At 39.4% G+C, this 27923-nt stretch overlaps 1 protein-coding gene across 10 annotated transcripts in view; it reads left to right on the top strand.

Annotated features, from left to right (window-relative positions):
• The window catches only part of RAPGEF4 (Rap guanine nucleotide exchange factor 4), a 178018-nt gene that overhangs the window by 101073 nt on the left and 49022 nt on the right, over positions 1-27923 (top strand). For 6 of the 10 annotated variants that reach the window (XM_071747339.1, XM_071747343.1, XM_071747341.1 and 3 more), the window contains 4 exons: positions 20833-20886; positions 21187-21293; positions 23161-23282; positions 24645-24828. In XM_071747339.1, the coding sequence (XP_071603440.1) occupies positions 20833-20886; positions 21187-21293; positions 23161-23282; positions 24645-24828 (467 nt within the window). The remainder of the gene's footprint in view (positions 1-20832; positions 20887-21186; positions 21294-23160; positions 23283-24644; positions 24829-27923) is intronic. The other 4 variants (XM_071747346.1, XM_071747342.1, XM_071747348.1 and 1 more) reach the window with 1 other exon arrangement.

Raw genomic sequence — 27923 nt, 5'->3', positions numbered from 1 at the left:
ATTGTCTCACCATATGGGGATGGTTGGTTTTTCTAGTTCAATTTAAGTCTATAAAAAAAATAAATCTATTTGGAGAAGGCAGCAAAGAAATTTTCTTTTACCAAACATTAATTTATTTGCATTTAGGGTTACATTATTGCACATCATTTAATGCAAGTTAGCAGTCAAGTCAAGCATAAAATATTAAGAGAATTCTGCTTTGTCGCATGGAAATAAAGTCAATTTAAAGCTGTCTTACAGAAGGGAAAGTAACACAGCTTCTGTCTTTTTAACTCATCAGTCTGATACCTTTATGCTGGTCTTTCTAACTCTACTTATCAAAATACTCAAGGGGTATAGTTGGATATAGCTGAATCTGTGAGATGAGTATAACCCCGAAGCCAAAATGACAAAATCAATAATAATTTCAAATACATTTTTGGAAAAGATACAGAAGAGTACTTAGAACACAGGGGAGGTCAGGTTCCAGCCTGCAGACAAAATAGGTAGTGGTTCTGTTTCCATGTATTACCAGCAGAGCAGGCAGCAGGGTTGCGTGGTGCCCCCCACTATGAGATCCTGTTCTAACAATTTGACCACTTTTTCACTGTTTACTCTGAATTTGCCATGCTGAGAGTATGCTTCTGGCTGATTTTTAAACTGAAATGGATCAAATCTCTCTGATACTGAGGCTGAGGGAAAATACATAGCACCTCTTAAATAGCTTTGTCCAGTGCTTCTTGAGCAATCCTGTCCTTTGGGCTAGGAGCTCGACATCTGGGGTTTGTTCTGGCTGTAAGCAGTGCCATTTGCAGCCCTCTGCAAAACAAATTGTATTGCTAAGCCTTTAAATATCTCAGTTGAAACCAGCTCACTAGAGACTCATTGCAGTTTTACCTGCAAGTCTGTGCACAGAGGCTGTGTGCATTGCCTGGGCGGAATTCCCACACTCTTGGTCATTGGTCCTGAGCCTCCCTGGGCATTCCTGTGGCAATGCTTAGCAGTGGGGGTTTCTTGCAATCACTCATTGTGGCTGCTAGAGCAACATTTTGATTATTATGAAGCCAGACACTATCTGATAAATCAGTTGTCTCCCATGTGCTTTTACACCCTCTACTGGTATCAAAGTAGGAAATAAGTAAAGAAGTAGCCCATTCTGCTCTGGAGACATGATATGTATGATAGTTTTAGAGAAAGGACATTGCAGAAATTACTTGTAGAGACAGGATGAATGTGGGTTAGAAGAGAGGACAGACCCATTGCAAACATGAATCCCCACTCTCCTGTGGACTGTGGAGCTGAATGGTTTTTTTTCTGCTACCAGCAAATGTCTTAAACTGCTTTGCAAACTCTGGGTGCTCTACTTAAGAGAGCACAGGAATGGTCCACAGAAAGAGTAGAATTCTGTGATTAGTAATAAATATTCAATTAGTTGATAGTTAAAAATTCCTAACCCTGCTGATGATCCAAGCTGAAGTTTTATATTGTTTTCCATTATGGAATTTCCATATTGCAGTTTGCTAAAAGAACCTCCACAGCCTCAAGAAACTACAGAGAAAAAAAATCCTGCTTGAAAGGAAGGGTGAAAAATTAAGTGCTGAAAGGAGAGAATTTAAAGAATGTAGGCTGATGAGCAGTGTTAATGAAGTCCTCTTATCTGTGTTTGTTATTGGTGCAGACTTCAACTCATCATGTTTATCGTGGTACAGACTTTGATTACCTGCTCACATATATTTTTCCTGTGACACACTTACGTAAAAAAAGATCTCACCTGAAAGGCCATGCTAACTTTCTTTTTGTACAGTTTAATCTCTATGACTGTTTGAAAGGTGCATTAATTTGTGTCATCTTCATTGAAAACATATATCCTGAAAGGAAGAAAGTGCTTCCTCATCTCCTTTGTACTGAGGAAACCATTCTGAACACAGATGTTATAAGCAGATTCAGTCGTACAAATTCAAACAGTCATTCTTGCTATTGGGTGAAGAATATATATTTTTTTCCCAAATCTCTCTCACTGTTTCTATTATGTTCCCTATGCTGCCTTTGGGTTTCTATTGTGATACAGAGTTGTAGGAGCTCCCCCTAGTGCATCAATATTTGAAAAACACAAGGGTCGAGTTTGTGATGCTTCCAGGCTGAAACGTCCCCTTCTTGTTTTTCATGTAATGATTCCAAATCCTGTAGACTGGGAGTTTATTGGAAGTGATTTATTTGAAGGCACCTTGTGTAGCAAAGCTCCTATAGGATGTGCCAAAATACTCCTCTACAAGTCACCTTTGCATCCATCTTCTTCCTTGGTTAATTTGATGTGATAAAATGTAGATTCCATTTCTTTCCTGCATTTTCAGTAAGACTTAGGTGCTATGCAGATCTTTATGCATTTAAGTAGTCAGAGTGATTTTGAAAACACAGTTTCCTATTTAATCAACTCTAAATGCATGTAATAAAGTAATAGATCTCTCAGTTGACAGAGAATGATATAATCTACATGTTAATCCTCAAAATACTGAAATTTCCAACATTGCCAGGCAAATGAATTTTCAATTATTTCAATTTTCAAGCACTTAGATATATCTCTGGGCATTTGGAAGTATACCTGTTTGTAAAGATGGCATTATAATTCACTAGGTGCAGCCTTGAAGACCCCACACAAGATTCCATTAGTAATCATATTCATGCACTAGCAATAAACACAATCATTTTACTTCCGATTTCCCTATATTTTAATTTGCTTTTCCCACATGACTGTGAAGAAAGCTCATCTTTTAACATACTCAGTAGATTGTCAAATGTAGAATTTGAAGAGCTTTAGCAGAATGTTTAGGGAAAGATTTCACAAGCTCATGAAATTGTGAGCCAACAAGAAAGCATGAAAAGAGAGAGAGAACAGGAAAGCAGACAGCATTCTAGCAAGATTATAGATGCAATGACAAAGTGCTTGTTTGGAAGTGGCAACCTCTCCAACATTCACTTGAAAACTGTGTTGTAACAAAACTAATTTTCTGTGTGGATGGTTTATGTAACTTCCCAGTGATATGTGTGCATTCATTCCTATGCTCTTCTGGGCTGTGAGCCAGAGTCAGTTCTGTTATATAATGCTAGCATACCATTAAAAAAAATTCCCTTTTATTTTCTGTTTTCAGAGTTATTGCATATTTCTAAATAATGTCTTCATACAGTCCTTACTGTACGAAGGGTTTAGGGTCCATTCTGGTACTAGCACCAGTTTCACATATATGACAGTAGTTTGCTTAGAGATGTGTTCAGAGTCTTCATTTTGCTCTAGGTGTTGCTCTAAATGGAAGTACTGAAGGTTCAATCATCATCACAGCCAGCCTGTAAGAATTTGGCTAGTGCAGAGACTGTTCATATAGACCCTGGCAATGAGTCACATGTTGACAGCATATGGCAGGAGAGATAACAAAGACAGGAGTGTGAGATGAGTAGCAATCTGTGAAAAATGCATTTTTCATATGAACTTCATCATGAAAAATGTGGAGATTGTTATATGTCATCAGAGCTCTTTAATATAAGTGAAATTGTTAGCAGGTCTATTGGGTTAAATATGTAGGCTTTGCATAGAAGAAATTTGTTGCAAAACCAACAGGAAAGGTTTTGGTACATTACTGTCTCCAGGTCCAGCCACATGGAGATGATACAAAGCTGTAGGCTTTCTTCCAAATACCAGTTTGTGTACTGATGCCTCAAAGGAAAGGTTGCACCATTCCATCTTCTATTATCCAGTTCACCTGCCTGATGGTCTGTGAAATATCTGTGACTCATGATTCCAGTGTGTACGCTGAATTCTGGAGACTCTAATGGCAGTTTCTGCTGAAAACATTTTCTTCTGCTGTATCTACTCATACAATTGAACTCCAATCTGAGCAATACAGAGCTAGCTAGAGTGGTCCTGATATGAAACCTGCAGATGTGATTAGTGATTCTCATTTGATCTATTATTGTATAGGAATAAGTAGCATTATGGAGACATAAACAAAATCCTAGGTCCAGGTTGCTGTGTATTTACCAGTGTACATGTCAAAATAACTTCATTTCTCTTCAGTGTGTACTTGATCTAGTTGAAGGATTGCTGGTTCTTGATGCCCTTTCATGACTTTGGAAGAAAAAATATGGTTCATTTGAGGAGTCCAATGAGAATTTTCATTGTGGTGTTTCTAAGAACAGCTCCAAAGATAAGCAGAGCTGTCTGCAACAATAGTGACATTGATAAGACATAGAGGCAAAAGTTCTCTTGGTACATGATTTAAACTTCTTGCAGAAAAGGACGTAATTTTGCAACCTACAGATGCTAAAGAAATATTCTTTTTTAAGTTTTACCCTCATTTTGTAACAACAAAGGATTAACCATATATAGGTGTATTTTAGTTTTAAAATACAAGCAAATTGTCACATTTTTCCCAGTAGAAGATTATTAATGGGGAAAAAAGTGAATAGTGCCCATTAGCACAGCATGGTTGAACTGTCAGCACCTGAAGACAGAACCTTCCCTTCCTGTCACAGCTGTAAAACATTCCCCTAAAGCAACCACTTCCTTTCCACTACCAACCACAACCATTCCTTTCAGGAATGGAAAACCAAGCTTGGAAAGGTGTGCCTGCATCTTTATCCTTCTTTAAGTGCTGTAATGATTTTCAGAGTCATTGTGAAACTGTGAGATCCAAATCAAGGTAGTATGGGTTTTGTTTTGAGGGAGGAGTGAAAAGATGAAGAATGAGAAGTACATGAGAGTGACAGACCTACTCTGTTAGCAGCAGAACAGCCAGTATGTTCAAGTCAATGTTAGAGCTAAACTATATGAGCTTTTAATTCCACAACTTTTCATCTGAGTATGAATACTTACAATCCCTATAGTATTTGTCTGAATGAAGAGTCCTCTCAAGCAGTTATTGTAAGTGGTGTTCTCCACTTCTCTTACCTTGATATTCTGTGTCAGCCTTTATTGCAATTTACATGTATCCTAAAGTCTTCCAGTTCTTTTTTGTACTGGGTGCTGTGGTGCAAAGGAGGTGTAGAGGCCTCTGCCAAAAAAAGAGCTTGCAGTCATAGAGAGGATGGAGTCAGACAGAAAGATGCTTGTTTACTCAGAATGTTGTAAGGCATGGGATTCTCATGTGTCCATATATTTCAGATTAGTTTTCTTACAGGAGCTTGTTGTGATCAGTCCTTGGTGTAATGATCCTAAGAGACAGTGGGCATGGGAGGAAGAAGTTCAGAAATCAATAAACAAATGAACAACCAAGTGTTACATATTTTGTTGTTAGTCTTGTGATTTGGAGGAGATCTGACTCACACTGTTGGTCTTCTTCAGAGTAGCAGTGTAAGCAAGTACTTGCTTCCTTCCTGAGTAACCACAAAAGGTTTACAGAGGTGCTTGTGGTAGCATGAGAAAAACAATCTGGCTGAAGAGATGTTTTCCCTTTCTGACTCCTCTTGCCTGGCTGAATGAGTGTGGCTACTGTAGTTTAGCTCAATAACATAGATAATGGAAAAAGAACAAATTCCAAAAAATGCTAGAACACAAATACTCAATATTGTGTAGTAGGTGTAGAACCTCCTTTCAATAGGAACATCACTCTCAGTTCCAGTTGGGTAGGGACCCAGCTTATTGCCTCACCTGCCAGTGCTGGGAAGGGCAGTCTGGTAAGGGCAGTCTGGTAACGTACACTGTGGAGTCACATTCACTGACTCTTGCTCCTTGGTTGTGCCTTCTGGGTGATTCTGTCCCAACCCGTAAAAAACCATGCATGTATGCTCCATTTATCACTTGAAGTTGAAAGGCAGAAAGAGTGGGTAATTATGCTGAGAAAAAAAAGAAAAAGAGTCCTTTTCAAGGTTCATGTCTTCAGACAAGTCAAGCATAAACAAGTAACACATTTGGCACTTACATTTGAAGCATCAAAAATGAATTTTTTTGAATCTTGTAATTATTTTCTCAAGTTTGGCAGAAAAATTGGATCAAGGATCTTAAAATCAGGTTTCTTCCAGTCACTCATATCATCTCTTGCACAGCATTTTGTCTGCCTGTCCTACAATGCCTGCTGAAAATTGATATTCCACAAAGTCAATTACAGTTTTGAGTCAGCAAGAGGTAATCAATGTGTCTGATCTGATAATTTAGCAGCATCTTTTTTTGTCTGTGTACAGATGACAAAAATTTGAGGTTAATAAATACTGGGGAAAAGCTGCCCAGTGATTTCATTCTTTTTGTGCTACCTAGTCAAGAACCTGGAGCCCATTGTTCAGGCTTCATGCAAAGAGCTCCACCACCACCAAAACAAGTATTTGGCTTGTGGCAATTATTTAGAGCCATTTTGAGTTAGAACTGCTGATCCAAAAATGTCATTACCCACGAGAGAGCAGAAAATGTAACTGGACTGTTATTCTCACCACTGGAGATAAGGGCCAAATGCTTTGCAGGTATTTAAAGATTGATGATTTTTCATTATTTATTCTTTTTGTAAATTTCCTTCTGGAAGACAGTTTGGCACAAGATTATGAACATGTTTGATCTTCATGTGCCTTGTCATCAGTGATGCAGCTGTCTTAATACTAAAGAAAGCAGTTAGTGAGGAAATACGTATACACATAGCTGAGTTGACTAGTAGGGAAATGAAAAGAATACATAATTTATGTTCCAAAATAAAAACGTGAGAAAAAAGCTGACTTCCAGTACCAGTTACTACACTGCTTCTAATTAGGATTACTCAGCCACTCTTGTTTGCATCTTAGGAAATGAAATTATATAAACAATTTGTATAATAACCTTAAACACGCAGTGGATGGAGAAAGAGCCAGTATCTTAACAGGGCAGAATTATGATTAAGCCTTTGTAAGCCTCCTGGTATTGCTTTGTCCTTCCTCAGTCAGTAAAGCATCTGGCTTCAAATGTATGAATCTGAGGAGGCTGAAGAAACATCTTTCTCTCATGCCACTCTTCCCTGGTAGCCTTATTTACAGTGCCTCAGATGGTTACTTGTCAGCCCGACCTGCTTTCTGACTCAGCCCACCCTAGAGCCAGCAGTGACACCAGGAGCAGAGGTAGGAGAGGATGGCTCTTCAATAGGAAGATGATGGGAGCATCAGCTCCCAGAGCAAAGGACGTTTGGGCCCAAGGAGAGCTACGGGGCTGTAGCTGCCCTTCCACAGGAGGTGGCAGTGACTTGCACTGGGGCTGTAGGGTACCTGTCCTGCCCGATGTGTCCCCCTCAACATTCCTTCTCTCTGCATCCTGCTATGCAGGTTGTGTCCTCCATGACACTCCTGCTTACCTGGTGGTAAGGGAGCAGACTGTCAAAACCACAGAAACCTTTTTTTCTGAGCTTAGAAAAAGTCCTGCTGTTTTGTATGAAAATTACCTTCCTGTCCAGAGCCAGCACAAGCAACAGGGCAGAGCCTGGATATGAGGTCCAAGGAGGGGATGGACTGCAGCAGTCCTGTATCAGACTGTTCTGAACTCTGCATCCTTCAATGTTCATGTTCAATCTCTGCACAAAGTACTACCAGGTCTCTCAGCTGTGGACTGAGACTTTCCCTGTCCCAAACCTGGCATTTCTGCCAGCCCACATCAGCTGCAGGGGAAGCAGAGGGACAACTGGCAGTGGATCACTTTGTCAGGACAGTCTGCAGCTCCATAGCAGTTCACTGCTAAATCACAAATTGATGGGTGTGATTCAGCCTCCTGTGCTTAAATACAGATTTGTATGATGTATTCCTGTTATTGCTGTAATACACATACAGGTCCAGACAAATATTTGTTCCCCTCTCCTTCCCTCCTCTTGTGTTTTTTTTAAACTGTGTTCAGAGCCAGCCTAGATTATGGATTTCCAGCTTGTGGTCTGCAGGCTGCTGGGTTCTGGTAACTGTACCAAATGAGGCCGGGAAATAAACATAGGAAAAATCTTTTGTAATTAACAGCACAAGGTATCTCATCATCACTGGCAAAACTATAGGGCTCCACAAAGGAGCCTAACACACACACTCCCACACCCCTTTTGTTTCCCCCCAGTTCAGTTCACACACTGCTGCTGCAGATTCCAGGGGAATGTTGGAAAAACCTGTGTTGACAATACTGTAGCAGTAAGGTTTCTGGCATTCTTTATACTGTAAATGCTGCTCCACAGCAGTCCTGGGCATGTGTAGTAGTATGGTTCCCTTGTCTTCCTGGTATACTGGTCCAAACTGGGAGAAGGAGGAGGGAGAAGAAAAACAGGAAGTTGCCTTGCTAAAACTGCTGAATGCTACTTAGGCTGTTTGGTTTCTTCAGTGTTAGAATCAGTGTTCTTGAAATGCTGTCTTCTGTGGTTTACTGTTTTTTCTGCTATGAGGTTTGGGGTAGAGAATCAGGATTGCTGCCTGGAAAGTGCCGTGTGTCCTTGTGGCAGTACAAACACAGGACAATCTGCAATATTGAACTTCACTGTAGGGAAAATCCCTCTGGGGAGGATTCACTTTCTTGTTCCCAAGATTGTATCCTAGACCAACTGTCATGGGAAAGCTGAAGATTCCTACATTATTTTTAAAATTACATTTTTTTTAACATATATTAACTGGGAATACTCCAAGTACATTGTGTTTCTAGGCAAGCTTGCTTGGAATACAGTAATTAAACTTCTCTGGAGCAGCAAGTATTTTCATACTGTGGTTTGCTTAACAGAGTCATTATACTTTATACAGCCCACAAAGAGACACTAAAGAGTCAATTAAGCCAAAGAAGAATTGAGATCGTGCTTAAAAAGGAGCTAGGTGGTTGAGAGAAGGCAGGGACAGAATTTCAGAGGAATGAACCAATATTTTTATCAGTGATGTGAAAATTAATGCCCACATTGAAGAGAAATGGGAGAAGATAAATTACAAATACATACAATAGGTCCCTTTCCATTTCAGAAGGACAGGGCTGCTTCTGTGATATCCCGAAGAGCCAGACATCATAGAATTTACACAGCTTGGGCTACATACTGAGAGAGGTAAAAAGAGGTCATCTCTTTCAGAAATATACTATGGTGAATTGGGACATAAAAAGATGTGGCTTTCTAGGGAAAATGTCAGGTAGAGTAATTTCACCTCTCTGTATCAGTCTTGGGTTAATTATTGCAATTTTCTGTGCATTTGTGGAACCAGTTTTTTTCTGAAGTTGCAGTAAAATTCATTTAAAATCAGAAGCAGCTCAGAGTATGTTTAGAAATCTCTGCACCTCACTAGTTATCAGGGAAAAGATGAGCTAAAATTCAGAACAGTAACAACATGCGTGAACAGCCCTGGTTTAAATGTAGCAGCTTAGGCAGCTGCAAGCTTATTAGGAAGTTAGGAAGGAGCAAATTTACAAATATTTTGGAAATCGGAAATATTGACTATTTTCCAATGCTAATTATATTTTGTTCAGATTGTCAGGAATTAATAGTATTATTCTTTTACTGTTTTCTTGGGTAATACCTACTGTTCACACAGATGCACATTAACTTAGTGTTTGTATTTTATTTACTGATTATCCCCATTGCATTAAGCAATTAATGTGAAAAACAGTTCATTGTAGTTAGCAGAGCTGTGGGGGTGCTAAGGCATCCCAGGCAGGGACAGGAGCTGTCTCTTGCATCAGAAGCACTAGGAAGAAGGGTGCTATCCTAATGAGACTACAATCCAATTTTGAAACAAAACCTCACAATTGATAAACAGCACAGTCTGAAAGAGGGTGAGGCAGGATGGGAAGCAGGTTCAGCACATCAGAACCTTCTACTTTGACAGGCTTTTGTAGACATCCTGGGAAATAAAACTTAAAAAGAAAGATAAGAAGGTTGTTTTGTGAATATTTGCCAAGTGCAGAATGGTTGTCTTTTCCACAGACACACAAATATGCAAATTAAACAGAAGTGCTTGAATGGTTTTCATGTTTATGGCAGAAGACTTCAAGCTGTTGAAGTAAAAAAGTACTTAGCTGAAAGAAGAATGCCTGTGCTTTTTAGAAAATGTGTTCTGCTCTGGCCATCAGTGTGGGGTTTCTTTCCTCTGTTTACCTTCAGTTACTACAGAAACATCCACTTACCATATTTAGGAAACATATTCTATGTAGATGTAAAACACCTATATAGACCATTGAAACTCTCTTGTGAAGTAGAATAGCAGAAGGTGTTGCACTGGATACTGTTAGGTTATTCCTTTTCAGCTTCATTTTTAGCAAAAATGTGTTTCTGAAAAGGATGACAGAGAAGAATGAGAACTAGATAGGGCAGCTGGAAGCAGAGGTAGATGTTCTGCATTCTTTGCTTCATGTAATTTCACACAATGTGCTGTCTTGAGCTTGGAGAAGGAACCTGGAATCACCCGAACAGACAAAATGTTTTTAAATTAGCTTCTCTTCCTCACCTGCCAGAGGCTCTATCTTGTTGCTCTCCAGCCCAGGGGATTCGGGACGTAACCTTCAATGCCCTTTAGCCCTGTCTCACTTTGATGACTTTTGCTTTTTGTGTTAAAAACCATTATAAAATGTTTGGATTAATTTGTTGACACTAGACTTCAGTTGCATCATTCAGCAGTTTTCAGTTGCTCATTCTCTTCACTTGTCAGATGTGAGTAGATGCTCTCATCCCCATTTTACAAATGGAGAAATTGAAAGACTCAGAGGTGAAGTGACAAGCTGGGGCCACAAAATGCATAAACTACTTTCACCCGGAGGACAGTGGTGCTCTTGCCTCACTTGGGTCATGTTTTCACTACACTGAAGTCAAGTTTTACCACTGATTTTAATAGGTTCACAATTTCACCCCCTAATTCACACTCCATCCAGTTTTTGGCACCCATATGTTTGGCCACTTCATCTGGAATTTCACCACCTAGTCCTCAGAGGGCAGTAGAGGCATCTGGATGGGACTGAAGCATAGGAGAGCCCATTCAGTTTTGTTTGTTTAGTCATGCCTCCTGGGAGACTTCCAAGTGGGAAATGCAGGAGTTATAAAGGTATCTGGAAACCAGTGAACTAAATCCTCCAGAAACTCATTAATTAGTCTTTAACTCCCTTCAGTTTGCCTTCTGCATAGCTGCTGTGTTACTTCTACCATGGGTAAGAATCAGGTCTTAAAAACAAGTAACCCTGCTGCATAGGATTTATTGTACTTTTTTGTGTTTGTCATTACAGTTTGTTTCTCAAGAAGTAAATAATTTCAGGTAAATATACTATTAAAGCCATGGATACTAAGAAGCCAGTAATTCTCTTAAAGACAATGAAAAAGATATTTTATTCTTTTGAAGGTTAAAAAAACGCAGCAGCAGAGAAACTTGTGACAATGCTGGCCTGTGATTCCTTATGACAACTGTAGTCACACCTCCATCAGAATATTGGGAATGCTCACAGCAAAGTTAGCGTTTTCTGACATTTTATTCAATGTGAACAGCGTAGTTATAGCAGCTGTTTCATTTTAGCAGGGAAGTAGAAAAATGACAGGAAAATAAGACATCATTAGCCACATTCTGGTTTGGGTTTTTTTTTTGTACACTGGTCATAGCCTATTTCAATATTCTTTCTCCCTTTGACATTCACAGTGAAGTATCATTTTTTGGTAATGACTGAATCATTTTGTGTTAAAAGAATGGACATTTACAGTTTGTCAAAGAAACATTGTAGAAGTGTTAATAATGCAATTTCAATTTAACTTACTAAAATAAATATGCTACATATTTGAGAATTTAAAGAGACATATTTTCCTGTTTATGCCATTAACACATGTTGATTACTGGAGAAAACCAATTTTAGAACATATTTTAAAATACAGCTTAGTTTTCACATTGTATTACATTTAAAGAATAGAGATTTTAGAACAGTCTTGTCTACTTGGAATATGTTTATAGTAGCCCATTTGCAGATAGTATTAAAAGCATTTTACAAAAGTAGAAATAATCAGCATTCCTCTCTCCAAAACCAGGGGAATTAAACACAATGTGATTTTGGGATTTGTGCAATGTCGTTCCTACAGAAAAAAGAATAAAACCAAGCTGTCGTAACCACTGATACTGAAAATTTCAACTAGTATGTTTTGTTTGGTTTAGTTAGTTGATAAATATATGAGTATTATTTAGATGTTGTAGTTTTATGAAACTCAGGTTTTAAAAATTTTATTAATTCCTGTTTCTGTGGAAGTTCCTTGATTCTGCAAACATCCTTGTGACTGTGCATTGTTCTGTCTATACCTTACCACACCATACCCATACCCTACCATAACCTGCTTCCCACTTCTAGTGTTGAGAGATGTTACTTTTGAAACTGTGGTTGCCTTTTGAAACTGTGGGTGCTTTGAAGATGCTTTGGGAATACAGTTTTAGACTATCCGTACTGGCTACACGTCCTTTTTATACTTGCATTGTTTGGTCCACATAGATGAGGAGCAGAAACAAGTGGTCTTGTGCTCTTTCTGGGTAATTTGTTCTTTGTAAATTGCAAGTGTTGCTCAGTCTCTTACAGACCTGTCACGAGGTCAGTCATTGTCAGTTTGGGACTTTGCCAGTTAGGAGATGAGAGGCAGGTATTTTGCTGTTTGGCTGCCAGTACTGTCTCCTGGTAAGTGGTAGGCAGCACAAGTTGGTTCTCCCAGCATCATAGAATCATAGAATTGGCTGGGTTGGAAGGGACCTCAGAGATCATCAAGTCCAACCCTTGATCCACTACCGCTGCAGTTACCAGACCATGGCAGTGAGTGCCACATCCAGTCTCTTTTTAAATATCTCCAGGGATGGAGAATCCACCACTTCCCGGGGCAGCTCATTCCAATGCTTGATCACCCTCTCGGTAAAGAAATTCTTTCTAATGTCCAACCTAAACCTCCCCTGGCACAACTTGAGACCATGCCCTCTTGTCTTGCTGAGAGTTGCCTGGGAAAAGAGACCAACCCCCCCCTGGCTCCAACCTCCTTTCAGGGAGTTGTAGAGAGTGATGAGGTCTCCCCTGAGCCTCCTCTTCTTCAGGCTGAACACCCCCAGCTCCTTCAGCCTCTCCTCATAGGATCTGTGCTCGAGTCCCTTCACCAGCCCAGTTGTCCTCTTTTGGACCTGCTCCAGGACCTCAATCTCCTTCCTGAACTGAGGGGCCCAGAACTGGACACAGGACTCGAGGTGTGGCCTCACCAGCGCTGAGTACAGGGGCAGAATCACTTCCCTGGACCTGCTGGCCACACTGTTCCTGATACAGGCCAGGATGCCATTGGCCTTCTTGGCTACCTGGGCACGCTGTTGGCTCATGTTCAGCTTCCTGTCAATCCAGACTCCCAGGTCCCTCTCTGTCTGGCTGCTCTCAGCCACTCTGTGCCCAGCTTGGAGCTCCCCATGGGGTTGTTGTGGCCAAAGTGCAGGACCCGGCACTTGGCCTTGTTGAACCTCATCCCATTGGAATCAGCCCAACTCTCCAGTCTGTCCAGGTCCCTCTGCAGAGCCCTCCTGCCTTCCAGCTCATCCACGCTTTCTCCCAGCTTAGTGTCCTCGGCAATTTTTCTGATGATGGACTCAATCCCCTCATCTAGATCATAAATAAAGATATTAAAAAGAACTGGGCCCAACACTGATCCCTGGGGGACACCACTAGTGACCGGCCACCAACTGGATGCAGCACCGTTCAGCATCACTCTCTGGGCCTGGCCCTCCAGCCAGTTCCTAACCCAGCACAGAGAGCCTCTGTCCAAGCTGTGGGCTGACAGTTGTGACTGTATTTCTATTTTCACTTCTCTTGTCTTCTGGAGGAGTGTGGTGAAGTCTTTCTGTAGATATGACTGCGGTATATGTAGGACAGAGCTCAGTCCTGGTCATGTGTTTGTGTGGCAGGGAGCATGTGCCAAGGTTTCTTATGGACTGTGCAGCCTGCTGATGTTGTTTGCTGAGGACAAGTGCTGGTCAGTGTGTCAGCATTTTCTGCATAGGGTTACTCCAGAATTCCAGTGTAGGCTAACAGCATAGAAATTCCTCCAATACTGTTACATTTTCCTTCAAATTTTAATAAAAATGCTTTTCAAAGGACATTTTTATGACAATATCTTTTGCAAGTTGCTTCTCTGATGTTTTTCAGCAAGCTGCATTACTAAGGGTACTGTTTTACCTGCAGAATCCTAGCGGAGGTTGTTGCAGTCTGCAAAACACACTCTTTCTCTGCAGGTGGAACTAGGTCCAATGGAGGTAACTTTAGAATATTCTGTCCAAGACTGCTTTCCATCTGGAAATGCTCTCCCTCAGCTGTGATGCTGTACACAGTTTTATCCCTGTGACACGGTTATTCTGTAGCACTGGCAATGCTGGCTTGCATTGGAGAAGGAGTCATGTCTAAGAAGGCTCCTCATCTCTGGAATTCTCTGTTCCTTTGGTCAGAAGTAGCTCATATAGATGACATATATAAAAAGGCAACTTTTTGAAACTGGATATAAGGGTTTGAGAAAGGATAATAAGAACAGAAGAGGGCTGTGGGGACTTATGCTAATTGTAAGCTGTATCTTGCTGACTGGCTATACTTTCACCAATATTGTGGGAATGGATTTTTTGTAGGTTTCATTTCCTCCCATTTTACCCAGGTCAGGCACTGACTGCCTTTCAGGAGATGTATACAAGGATATTCAAGGACACTCAAGCATGTCAGTCATAAATGGCAGTCATCAGAAGTTATTTGGAACCAGTAAAAGCTAAAGATGCTTTGCTTCCTGAAATACATTTAAGAGAATCAAATACTATAGGTCTGACTCAAAACCCATTGAGTCAATTAGGGACTTCCCAGTGACTTCAGTGGGATTTGGATTAGGCCCTAAATCACCAATAGCAGTAAATACTGAGGATGTAAAACAAACAGGCCTCTTAGTGATGTGGCTATTGCTGCTGCCACCTTTTGACTTGTGTGGCTTTTGTCCTTTGTTCCCTCTGGATCTCTTGCCAGCCAGCAGGAAAACAGATGTCACTTGCAATTCTTTTCAGTGCCCCAGTTGGAAATAAAGGGATCAACAGTAGTGCACAGGTTTATCTGATCACCCTGGTAACCTCACATACCATGCCTAACTCCAGTAAATACAGAAACTTTTTCTCTGTTGAGAGAGGAGATCAACTGAGGGCATGGCAAAGGCATGATTCGTTGGCTTTTATTTCCTCTTACTTCTTTGGAATACGCATTTCCTACATTAACATTTGAACGTAGTAAGTTAGGTTCTCCCCATAATTTGATTCTATAAATCTGAATTGCTGTAGATCTAAACCATTCATTCATATGTAAGGGCTCAGAAAACATCTTTTTACAGCTATTTAAAGGGGGAAATAGAAAAATTTATTTTTACAAGGGATGTTCTTAGCTTTTATTCAGCAGATTCAAATAACTTGACAACTACAGACCTCATGTTAGGTCTCTATTATTATTGTTCATTGTATTATTTATTTGTTTGTGTATGACTTGCTCAGTGATGTAAAGAGCCCAGAAATAAAGGCATCCCTTGCCCTATAGTTTGTAAACTAAGGCCTATTTCTCCAGAGATTAAATGTGTGCATGAAATTATACACATGAATAGTCCTATTTAAATTTATGGCATTGCTCTCATGAATACATATTGGCATCATCAAAGGAATGTAGACTAGAATTGTTACTTTCTCTGCTTCACCACCATTTAGATAGAGATTTTTGTGATTTGCTTTATGAAGGGTTTGACTGACCCAAATGTGAATCCATAAACGTTCAGACGTGGAGTTCACCAATGTCCCATATTACCACAGTTTCTCATTATCATTTCCTGCTTTCCTGCTGCATCTCCAGCTTTCCCTTCTCTACCCTTCAGAACCATATGCACCTTGCCCCCCACAAGTGGATCAGCAGATCGTAGTAAGCTGTCTGTGTGTGCAGTAGTTGGAAATGGCCACTACTACCTAAAGCTCAAGATGGTACTGCTCTGTTGCTGTATCTCATGCTGAAGGAAAATTGTACCTACTGTGCTCAAGGGATGGGTAGTAATTGGCAAACTGTTTTTATTGGTTTTCATATTTGATCTTTTCCCGTATTCAGAAGTCCTGAAAAAAATTATCATCAAATAGCTGCAAATACAGTTCCATGCTATGTATGTACTTTTGTGACACTAATTTTTCAGATATACCAGAATGTGTTAAGAAGGTGATTAAACACTCTGTTTTATAGGGAGAGGTACTTCTTTCTAAGTGCTTTCTAAGTATCCCTTACTGGGAGAACAAGGATTGTAAAGACTTACAAAACATTCCTTGTATTTCATCCAAGTTGTGGATATTTTCCAAAGATACAATCTTTTAGAGTCCATTTTCTGAGGGGAAGTTGCAGTAACACCGTGTCTCCTATAATTAAGTGATGTTACATTTCTTGTCCTTTGAAGCATGACTTGGCCTTTCCATAGAAAACTTAGTGGAAGCCCTCTGTTTCCATTAGTTGTGTTTCATCTGATCCCTAGTGCAGCTGGAGTTCACTGCAGCTCCGAGTTACAGCTCTGAAAGGCTGTAACTTTGGAGAGACTCTGCTAGGCATGTCCTGGATGGCAGTGAAATTGCTCAGTAGGAGTAACAGCCTCGCTGTCTTGAGCCCAGCCTTGCTGTTCTGGAGGTTGTATTACTGATGATTTCTTTAGAAACCACCTTGTGGCCAAACTGATTTTAGACTTGTAAAGGTGTCCTAAAAAATTCCTCAGTGACAAATAGTGAGGCTAAAAGGTATTTCAGGAAAACATCTGGTCCGTCTCTGAACCACAGGCACAATTCACTGTAGTTGTGTCACTCCTGACATACCTTATGTATCCTCGCACGTCTTCAGAAAAGGAGGCACCACAACTCCCTGCAAGTCTGTGCCAATATTCACTGCCCATTTATAACTGAAGCTTAGAAAAGCTTCACTGATGTCTACCTGAATCTTTCTTACAGCGATATGAGCTCTTTATTACCTGATCTCTGCGTGGTGGACAAAGTCACTCTCTTATTTTCAAAGGCCTTTTAAATCTGGAGACTTTTAAAATCATTCTTTTGCTAAGATTTGTTTTTTCCTTAGCAGAACAACTTTGATTATTTATGTTGTACTTTCTGATTATTGTTGCTCTCTACATTCTGAACAATTAGCATGGATGCTTATGAAGTACAGTGGACAAATGAGACACAGTGCTTTAGCTTAAGGTCTTACCTAGCCTGACTAAAACAGAACTGCATCATGCATCTAATCTGTTACTACATTCCAGTACAGTATTTGTTGCTTTGACACAAGTATGGCATTGCTTATTTAGTTCTGTTTAATATCTGCTATAAACCTTATTTCTTTTTCCATGGAACTGCTCTAAGACACTTGTTCCTTACCCTGTCCTCATAATGCTGAATCTGTCTGCTTCAGAAAAGTAGTCAGCACTATCCATGTTGTGTAACAGCATCATTTTTTTTTTACCAGTGTAAAAACTGTACAAAATTGTAAACTTGTTCTCTAGTGTATGTGCAGTCCTTTCCATCCTAAAGTCTTCAACTTCATCCTGTGCTAATATTTCATATTTTCATGTGATAAATATTATTGAGAATACTGCTCAGAAAAGACCTCTGGTATAACTGTACATTTGACTTTGCTTCATTGATAATTGCTTTAAAAGATACTTTTCCAACTGGCTTTGCACCTATTCTGTTTGAATTTAATCTGCCCTTTGTGGAAGAGAATATCTTATGAGACAGTGCCAAAGTCTTGCTAAAGTAAAGGTTTGAAAATCTACTGTTTCTTCCCTAATCTATCAGTGCTGCTGCTCAGTCATGGAAAGAAATTAGATCAGTGTGGCATGATTTGTTCTTGATTAATATATGTCACATGTGACTCATCTCCCTGTTCTTTTCCAGGTGCTTACAAATGGATTTTTTCTAGGAAGACAAGTTAAGCTGACATGTCTGTAATTTTTCAGCATTTCCTTTTCACATTTTTCTGTATTCTGCTGCCTCCCCAGAGGTGGCTGCTGATACATCTGAGATGGCTGCAGTTCTTCAAGTTTTAAAAAGCTTTCAAGTTTCCTGCATGAAATTCTACAAACTCACCCAATTTAAAAATAGCTAATTTATGTAATATTTTCTCATCCATTCTTTTGGTTTTTCAGGCTGAGGTTTTTGTCCTTTCACTCTGGCAGTTATGATACTAGACACCCCTCTGCCATTAGTTTTTCTAATGAACACAAAAAAGAAATAAAGAAAGCAGTTGCTTCTTGAATCATCTGTCAATAGATTTCCCTCTGTTGAACTTTTGCAGATAAACTTTTCTATCTTCTTTATTACTAATGCACTTGTGGAATATTTTTTATAGCTCTTGGCATTTCTTGGTAGATCTGTCTCATTTTATACCTTTGCTTTTCTTAATCAGTCCTCCATTATTCTATTTTCTAGACTTGCATTTTTTCCTTTCTGTGTATTTCCTTCTTGAATTTCACTGAAAAGGTGTTTCTTTAGCTAAGCTGAGTCTTTACTACACCTTTTAAATCTCTGCTATGATATATTATAATCTGTGGTTAGTTTATTATTGTTTCCTTTAAGTAACTATGGTCAGCTCCAGAAATTTAGCTATCAGTATTCTGGTTTTATGGAAATTTTAGTTCTTAGCCGTTAGTTTCTGCTTTGATGTTCTTCCTGCTTCTTTCTGTTAAGTTCTGACACTGGATCATTTCATGGTCACCTTGACCCCAGTTACCCTCTGTCTTTGCAGCTGATCCTTCTGTATTGATCAGAATCAAATGCAGGTGAACAAACCTTCCTGTTGCTTTCTGCAGATTCTTGTTCTGTGCCTTAGCTATTGCCTTGGGATTTTTGTGCACGTTAGAGTTGAATCAGATTTATTCTAAATGCTCTTTTACTCTGTTTTGACGAGGATGGGAGATTTCTTGGCAAATTTTCATCCATATTCCTTTTTTTTCTCCTATTAGTTTTATGCATTTTTGTTTAGCTTAATGGATACTCTTAGGCACAAAAATGTACATTCATTTTTCACCAGTCTGTTGCTGTAAAAGTCTCTTATGTATTTTGTCTTATGCATTTTATCTCTCCTCTGAAATGTATTATTGAAATCCAGAAGCTAGATTGAGGATATTGTGCTCTATTGATTAAAAAAAAAATTTAAGAATGCAGAATTTTAAAATAATTGTGATAATAACTTAAATGCTAATTTAGCCAACCATTTAAGTATATATTTACCTTCAGTCTCATTGAACTTGATGAGGACTTGAAATCCTTTTAAAAGAAAATAGAAGAAGTTATTAATACTCAGTGATATCTCTGATTTCATTTTTTATTTATATGCCTATTTGTTATTCAATGGGTTTTTTTGCATTAGTGGCATCTACCAAAAGATTATTGCTATTCTTAGCATACTTTAATTGCAAATGTAGACTGTCTAAAGCATGCTTCCAGAAACCAAGAAATACTGAGTGATGTTCTACTGGCCTTCTTATGGATAGAGACGTTTGTAATGTAAATAATGTTAAATAACGATTTGAAAAATGGTTGACTTATTAATGAGAAAAATCGGGAATCCCAATGTAATTGTATTGATTTGCCTTTTCATATGCTTCTTGTAAGGTATGAGAAGAAATGAAAAAAACATTTGCATTGCTTTCCATATATACAGGCCTCTCTGTTAGGACTGTCTTTTCTTGATTTCTGTCGTGTGCTTCCCTTCTGTCATTTTCCCCTTCCTGGGTGACCTACACTCTCCTGGTGCGTTCATAGCTCCTCGCATTATTTGATTACTACAAGGACTTTGCCACATCATTAAAATCCCGTGAGAGCTAACGACCAGATGCCCAGATTCAGGAAGTGTTTCCCTGGCAGCCCAGCAGTGCTGGGGTGTGTTTGTTTCACCGTGCCTGCCGCCTGTACCTGCCGCCTGTACCTGCGGGAGGGACCATGGCTGTGAGGGCTGGCGCTGGTGGGAGGCCTCTGTGTTTGGTGTGACCCCCCCCTTGTGTCTACTGACAGCTCACACTGGAAAGAAGTTTGGGCCATGCTGTTAACTACCAGGAGCAGCATAGCAACAAAGCAAAATATCTTCCCAATGTTCTGAGGTGGCTGCTGAAATTTGATTTTGTTCTCCTTGGCTCCTTTCCTACTGTCCCTTAACCATCCACTTCCCTGTTTTGTGCCGTGTGCTTCCTGTCTCCCCTCTCCTTTTACCTGCTCCTCACACCTGTTTTCCACTTCTCTCATCCCTTTCTCTGCTTCTTTCATGTAGGGCGCTCATAGCCTTCCCTGCCTTTGTAGAACCAAGTCACCTGCTTTACTCTTTCCTTTTTCCTTCATCAGCCCCTTTGTGAAAGTCCTTACCCAGGTCCCTGCTGGCTCTTGCATTTTAGAGAGTGGCTGTAAGAGGGCTGCCAGCTAGGTCTGATGAGAGGTTAGAAAAGACAGACAGTGGGCACAGAGCTTTTTCTTCATTCCTGCTTCATGTGCTGGCTGTGCTGTAAGGGAGTAGAGCTGAACAGAAAAGATGCTGAAGGAGGAGAGAATTTCTGTGGAGGGGAACTGTATGGCTGGGGCTGCCTCTGGAGAAACACTGCTGGCCCAGAGCTGGCTGTGCCACCTAGCCTCAGACCTGATGTGATGTTTGGCCATTGCAAACTTCATTGGGACTTTAGAAAGTTTAACATGCATTTCTTTATTCATATGCCATGTCACTTTTAGTTTGCTGAGCACTAAGAGCCAAATTTGTCTTTAGGGTGTCATCAGAGAGCTTTTTCTACCCATGCCCCCTGGGCAGAGGTTGAATTTACCTGTCATTTTTTGTTTTTACAGCTTATTTGTTCAGTTTTCTACTTTAGCCTTTATTTTAATTTACTGCTCAACCTTTACAATTGTATTTAATTTCATTTTATTTTTCAGACACCTCTTATTGAACCTCACAACCCACATCGTCCTACTAAAACCATTACACAGGTAATAGGACATAGGTGTACTCTAAAGCCAGGCTGCTAGAAAAATGGAAATGACTCCTATTTCCAACAGTGTGATGCATATCAGCTGAAGTGATGTTTTCTGTTAGATGTGATATGTATGTGAGACTTAAAATCCTGGATATATACTGCATTGCTCTGCATAAGTAAGCATCTGTGCAAGGAATTTTAATATAGGGAAAAGAGAACTTGTGTTTTGTTTTGCAGGAGGCAGTACAGAGATTGTTGAAAGCTTAAAATCTGTTTATCTTGGTCCCTTTTTTTCCCTGTCATGATCATCAAGGTTCCTTCAGAAAAGATCCTCAGAGCTGGAAAGATTTTGCGGAATACAATTCTATCCCGAGCCCCTCACATGATAAGAGATCGTAAATACCATCTGAAGACTTACAGGTGTGTGAGCTGATTGTATAGAGGTCTCTGAATTTTTATGCTTGCCATCCTCTGATTTGTTATTTATGCCTTACCATACTTGCAGGTCTCCAAAGGTCTGAAATTATTCTGTGATGCTATTTGAGTCTGGATGTTATGCAGTCTTTAATGGGCCTGGTAAATCTTTTCTGAAGTAATTTGACTGGAAATTGAGTCCATGATTGTGAACAGCATTCACATACAAAAACTCTTCTGAAGTTAATAGCATAGTTAGCTAGAATATTCTGCGCAATATCAACTTAAAATGTAGATTCTATATCTCTTTGTATATCAGTGAGAGACAATAGGAAAGCTCATTAATATGTTACTGTACTGATTGCTACAGCAGTATTGCTCAGTGTGGAGTTTGGAAAATTCACCTGGTAAGAAACATTCCTTATTTAGATTTTCTGTTCTATTTAGAATTAATTTTTTCAGTATGTTGCCAGGTTTTTTTATCTTCCTGCTGGTGGCAGCACTGTCTTGCTGAAGTGGAATAACAATGGCACTTGTAGAATAGGAATCTGACTTCAAGGAATCAAACTTAAGAAACAATCCATTTGTTTTAGTGTCTAATGTTTAAATTGAATGCCTAATACATTGTTCAGAGTATATGTAAATAAAAATTAGTTTAAAATCTCTGACTGTCTTTTTCTAAGTAGTAAGTCAATATATTGTTGGTCTGCTGTTAGGTGAATTGATTTTTCATTCATTGATTTTTCATTTCATTTTCATTTCATTCCAAAATGTATTTAATACAATGCAAGGTATTTTGAGCTTGTGACTTGATCTGGGAATATATCATGATATGACATTGCTCATTTTTCTAAAAGAACAAAAGAGCATGTATGGTAAATAAATGAAGACCAATGCTGGTCAAAACAACTGTACCATTTTATGTTATACATAACTGGCAAAAACTGTAACTGCTTTGTCCTTGGGTTTTTTAAATACTGAATGCCAAGATTTAGATTCAATCCAGGTGAGAGAAAGCTTCATTATCAAAATGGGATTTTAATTAGAAGAGCATTATTGAAGCTGAATTCAGTAATTTCTGTAGTATCTGTTTCCTTGGTCTCTGAAAGTGATGTAAGAAGGGTGGACCCATGAGAGGCTGGCTGGAAGAACTGACCAGCTTCCTCTTTGTGATCAGTTACAGATTTGTAAGTTTTTTATCACGTTGCTGTTTTGCTTTTGTTCTGCTGAGCTAGGGAGTGTTATGATAGAGCATTTTACTTAGTGATCACGTGCTTTTTTGAGGGTTTTTTTTTCTTCCTTCTTTGGGTCTTCTCCAGAACTTGAGGCCTGCTGTGGTCTGCTTCTGGATCAGTCAGGGAGCTGCAAGGTGACCAGCACCTAGCATGAGGGACTCAGAAGCTCTGAACTCCAATTTCACAAACACAGTGTGGCTGGAGTTGGGATACAAACTGAGGAACCCTCATAGCATTCTCTCTTCTGTGGAGGCTGTATCTATTTGCAAAGCTTTTACATTGTTAAATGTCTTTTCTGAGCATAAAAAGGGTGAAGCTTTTGCTGTCCCATGGTATATAGAGGTGGTTTCCTTTGAAATCTGGGTCTGAGGTTGCACTGGTGCAGTCTGTTCTGTACAAGGTAGCACAGGGTTCCTCTGAACTTTGCATTTCCCAGAACTCTTGTTGTTCTGAGGTGATCCTCTCAAAACTTAATACCTTCACTGGTATTTCAAGTATAAATGCCTAATTCGTTTTATGTTTTCTGTAGGGATATTGGATTAAGGTTATACAGAGTTTAAGAACTGTTCTTGGTAGGTACTCTGTGTGGTTTCTCACTGGGCTAACTCCCTTTCCATTTCTGTTTATTTGCCCTTCAGGCAATGCTGTGTGGGGACAGAACTGGTCGACTGGATGATGCAGCAAAGTCCTTGTGTCCATTCACGAACCCAGGCTGTTGGCATGTGGCAAGTATTGCTGGAAGAAGGTGTTCTTAACCATGGTAAGATAAAGAAAATCACCATATTGACTAAAACATAAGGCAGTGTATGATACCAGTGCCTCTGTAGATCTCTTTCGTGAAAAAGAAAGGGATTATGACCCCAAAAGAAATGCTGTCCATTCCTAAGTGCAAGTATAACACACAGACATGAATCTTGCTACCAGTGCACCTTTTTAACTTAAGAGAATGCTGAAAAATAAACGAACCATTTATAATGAAAACTCTATATTTAGGAGGAAAATAGTTCATGCTTATATTGCAAGAGCTGAATAGCACTCAGGCCAAAACCAACAGATGTGTTACCATACAGGAAAATTATGTTCATCAAAGATTTGGAGCATTCGGAAGTGAATGTGAGCATTTGTGCTTGCTCAGATTCATAATTTTTGAATGATTTTCAGTGATTTTTGGTATCACTGGTTTCCAAATTCATCACTTCAAATATTCCAGTGCAGAGGTCTGGGATTTTGTTACTTTTCTGACTGTATTTTACATTGACTTTCAGTTTACATTTGGCAGGATTTACTTGGTAATGGGATATTACAGCCCTCAAAAGGGTAGCTTTCTAAAGCAATATTCATATTTGACACTCTGCATGTACAGTTTTACCAAGTTCAGAAGAGCAGCTCTATGTTGTGCTTCCTATATCCCAGGAAGAAATTCCCACAGTGAGAAGACAGATTGTTTCTACTGCTTTCTTACCCTAAGGGCTCTAGCTTTAATTCCTGCCAAATATTCCCTTGAACTCCCAGGAGCAAGCTGTTGCAAGCTACATCACAATATCCAACTCAACACATCACTCTGGCTTTCTTGGAAGATCAGGGGTTTGTCCTTCACCATATCATAGCTTCTCTTTAGAAGTCTTCTCTTGATAGTCTTCCCATTAAGCACTTCTGCCAGGACACAGGTCAGTGCCCCTGGGATTATATCTTGATGGTATATATTACTGGAACATCAGTAAGAGCTTAGATACTTTAACTACCTTTTAGCCCTGCCTGGAAAATGTAGGACGAGGTGTTCATGCTAAAGAACACCTCTTAGAGATTCATGACATAACCTTTTCCCCAGTGTGAATTGGTTGCTTAGGTGAAACGGTTTGAAAAAAATAAGAACAAAATCAAATCTAGTAAGAAAAACATCTGTGTGTATACATACATATCCACAATTTAAATCTTACCCTCTGAGATACATAATTTGGACATACATAAGAAATTAAAGGTGTTTCATACTCTTGAAGTTTCTCTGTAACTTCCTTTTCCTTCTTGACTACTATATCTGTGGCATGTATGATGTTACCTAGATTTCTACAAGGTTAGCTTTAATGAGGAGAGCCTAGTGTTTGATTTGTTGTATTGTTTTCAGTGGATCAGGAACACCACTTTCAAGACAAATACTTATTTTATCGATTTTTGGATGACGAGCGTGAAGATGCTCCTTTGCCAACTGAGGAAGAGAAGAAGGAATGTGATGAGGAGCTCCAGGACACGATGCTTCTCCTGTCACAGATTGGGCCAGATGCTCATATGAGGATGCTTCTCAGGAAACCGTAAGTAGATCGATGAGTTAATATTATACCTGTGCCTTCCTGGTGACATGGAAAAAAGAGAAATCTGCATTTGTTATCAGGCATCTTCTGGCCATTTATTTCACCTCAGTGGCTGTTTGTTCAACCTCTGAAGTTTTAAAGTCTGTATTAAGTAATTCCCTGTACTTATTAATGCTTAGAAGTTGAACTGTATGTTGAGAATGGCCATGAATGTCATCATACTCACCTTGAGAAAAATGCTGCATTATGAGTTTTTATTTCATTTCTGAGTGTCCTCAAAAGTAAGTTGCAGGTAATAGAACAGTTCTGTTCTGCTGACACTTTCTGTGTAGACATGCCATTCAACTAACTGTGCTGCTTTCAGTTATTGTGAGAGGGATAGGATGGCAGCAAAGCACATACCTTTCAATTACAGTCATCAGTGGCAGCCATTAATTAGGTTCAGCCTTAGTAGAAGTTTAGTGGATTAAGATAGGTGGACTTGGCCTGTTGTAATTTGCTAGTAAGGTGTGAAATGTGGCTCTGTGGGTTTATTTATCCATTCTCATTGTTACAAAATCAATACATTTTTAAAAAATGCTTTCTGTGCCTCGGCCACAGAGGATGTCTGCCCAACCTTTTCACAGCTATCAGATCATGTCCTCTTGCTGACCAGTTGGATAACCATCCTTTCAGCACTACATTCTGGTCACACTGAAAACTGTGCTAAAGGCAGCTTTATAGTGACTTCAAAGCAACCAGTATAAACTCTGTTTGACCCTCCATTGAAGGCAACCTCTTCATTATGTGGGTTTAGTGTTCAGAGGCCACTGAAGACATATTTAACTGCTAATTAAGAGCACTGAGAATAATGATAACTTAAGGTCATCTTCACTGAAGATTTAAGTGTCAGTTCAAGAAAGTACACAAAGCTGGAGCCTTTGAGGCCATTGAAAAGTTTCTTTGCTATGGGATAGGATTGGGCCCTGCCTATAGTATGAGAACATTTTTTGTACTAGAAGTGTTTGCTCCTCTTCTGGTTTTCTCTGTATCCTTTCTCTGCTCCATTCTTGCTCCTTTGTTGTCTGTTTAGATTGTAAGATCATTTAGATGTCACTTTTCAAAAAACTTTGTAAAACACTGAATTTAGTTCTGAAAGTACCAGTCAGATACTGGTGCTTATAAAAACAGGTAGCACTGCCACGCAGCCATAGTTTTAAAAGTATAAATTCTCTTTCCTCTATTTATAAGAAGTCTATTCAGACACTCACCCAAAATACATAGACAAACCAGAGCCTTAAAACCATAACTTACCATAGACAAACCAGAAACCCTTAAGGTGTCACGGAAGTGAGGTGCTTTCTTCTCACAGATGCCCTGTGCATTCTCCACTGAGGAGCAAAAGAGTGCTCCTTGTGTCCACAAGCAGAAGAGAGTCAGTAGGAGAATGGGTGCAGTGCTGTGTGTGCTGTGACCCTGCACTGCTGCACTATCCCCTTTGCCTCTGTCTGACTGAGCAGGTTGGCTCTTGGAGAACTGCCCCCTTACATTATCACAGCTTTTGTCTGCCTGATACATTTGATTTCCATCATGACTTTCAGAGCCACCAGTATAAATTTACCCTTGCAGGATAAATTTTGATTATCATCTGCATTTCTTGCAGAGAGCTGGAAGGCTGGAATGAGGTTGTGGAAAGTACTGCTCTCCTCTCTGTGTCGTCACTTGCACAGCACCAACTGAAAGAATATTCATAGGAGATTATTCATGTAATATACTGAGGGGAAAGAGGTTTTCTCAAGACTGACAGCTATCTGACATCTGTCCTTATCCCTGTCCCTGGAAGTGCTTATTTTCACTGCCCTTTGCTCATGGAAGCAAGCTTGTACTGTCAGGCACCATATTAACTACTGTTCCAGTATTCCGTTTACATGCGTTATGATTTTGTTAGCTGAAAATCCACCCTGGCCTGTGCTGTATCAAAGCTGTTAAAATCTCCATGAACACTCAAGAGTCCTGCTAGTTTTGACTAGACACTTTTACAGCTGTCAAAAGTTCAAGGAATTTTCAGGGCTTCAGAGACACTGGCTTTAGCTGACCTGTGGTTTTCAAACCAACACAGCTGTATTTTATAATAGTCACCATTTCCAGAAAGGTTGCAGAACTCAGATAATTACCCTGAAAGAAATAAGACAATATTCTTTGATGAGAAGATTACTTTGAGAATTTGATTGTATAATGAAGCTGTTGCTTTGAAAGGTACTTTCTATTGTTCAAAATCTGAAAATCTCTAGCAAAAAGTGTCACTTGTTTTGACAGCTGACTTAAAAAATTCTCTGTTTATTACATTAACTGCAGCATTTTAACTGTCAAACTGTGAAAGAATGTTCTGTAGTTTAAAAAACAGAATAGAGCTCAGGGAAATTTTTGGCAGGCTCTTGTTGCTATTGGGTGGGGTTTTTTTCCTTTGGAAATACATACACTGTGAATGGGAAAATAGTTTTTTGTGAAGTAGCAAACACAGCTCCCTGCTCCTTATATTGCCTGGAGCACAGGCACAGACCTTGAGCAAGTCTCTGGAACAAACACTGTAGGATTGAAGCTCTTCCTTACAAGACTTTCAATCCCTTAGTATGAAAATACATCCTGAAAACATTTTCTAGTTATTTTATTTTATTGGTGTTAATCTATATATAACTTCATGGTAAACCCTAATTAAATAGCATGCTATAATACAAAGATAAATACAGTAATAACAGGAGTCTTTAAAGGGAGAATTATGTAACACTATTTAACTCAGATGATGTTATGGATTATATTCTTTTTTAATATTCTAGGCTGCAGTAGTTGAGCAGTATGACTGAAACAACAAATCTGTCATATATTCTTGGTGACTTCACTCAACAAATTTCTTTCTGAGTACAAAGAGTTGGATTCTACGTGTGATCAGTAGTCACATTTTAGCATCACTTGCAGAATTAGGCTCAGCAGGATGCTAGTAGAAGGAAGTCAAAATAAATCCAAACATGGTAAACATCAAAAATAATTTATAATAAAATAGCAATTCACTTGTTGTTCTTGTAGCTTCTTGAAGGTCTTACAAAAATTAAGCAAGATAT

The sequence above is a fragment of the Heliangelus exortis genome, chromosome 6, assembly GCF_036169615.1.
Source record: "Heliangelus exortis chromosome 6, bHelExo1.hap1, whole genome shotgun sequence".
Classification (NCBI taxonomy): domain Eukaryota; kingdom Metazoa; phylum Chordata; class Aves; order Apodiformes; family Trochilidae; genus Heliangelus; species Heliangelus exortis.
This window is presented reverse-complemented; position numbering and strand designations above follow the sequence as displayed.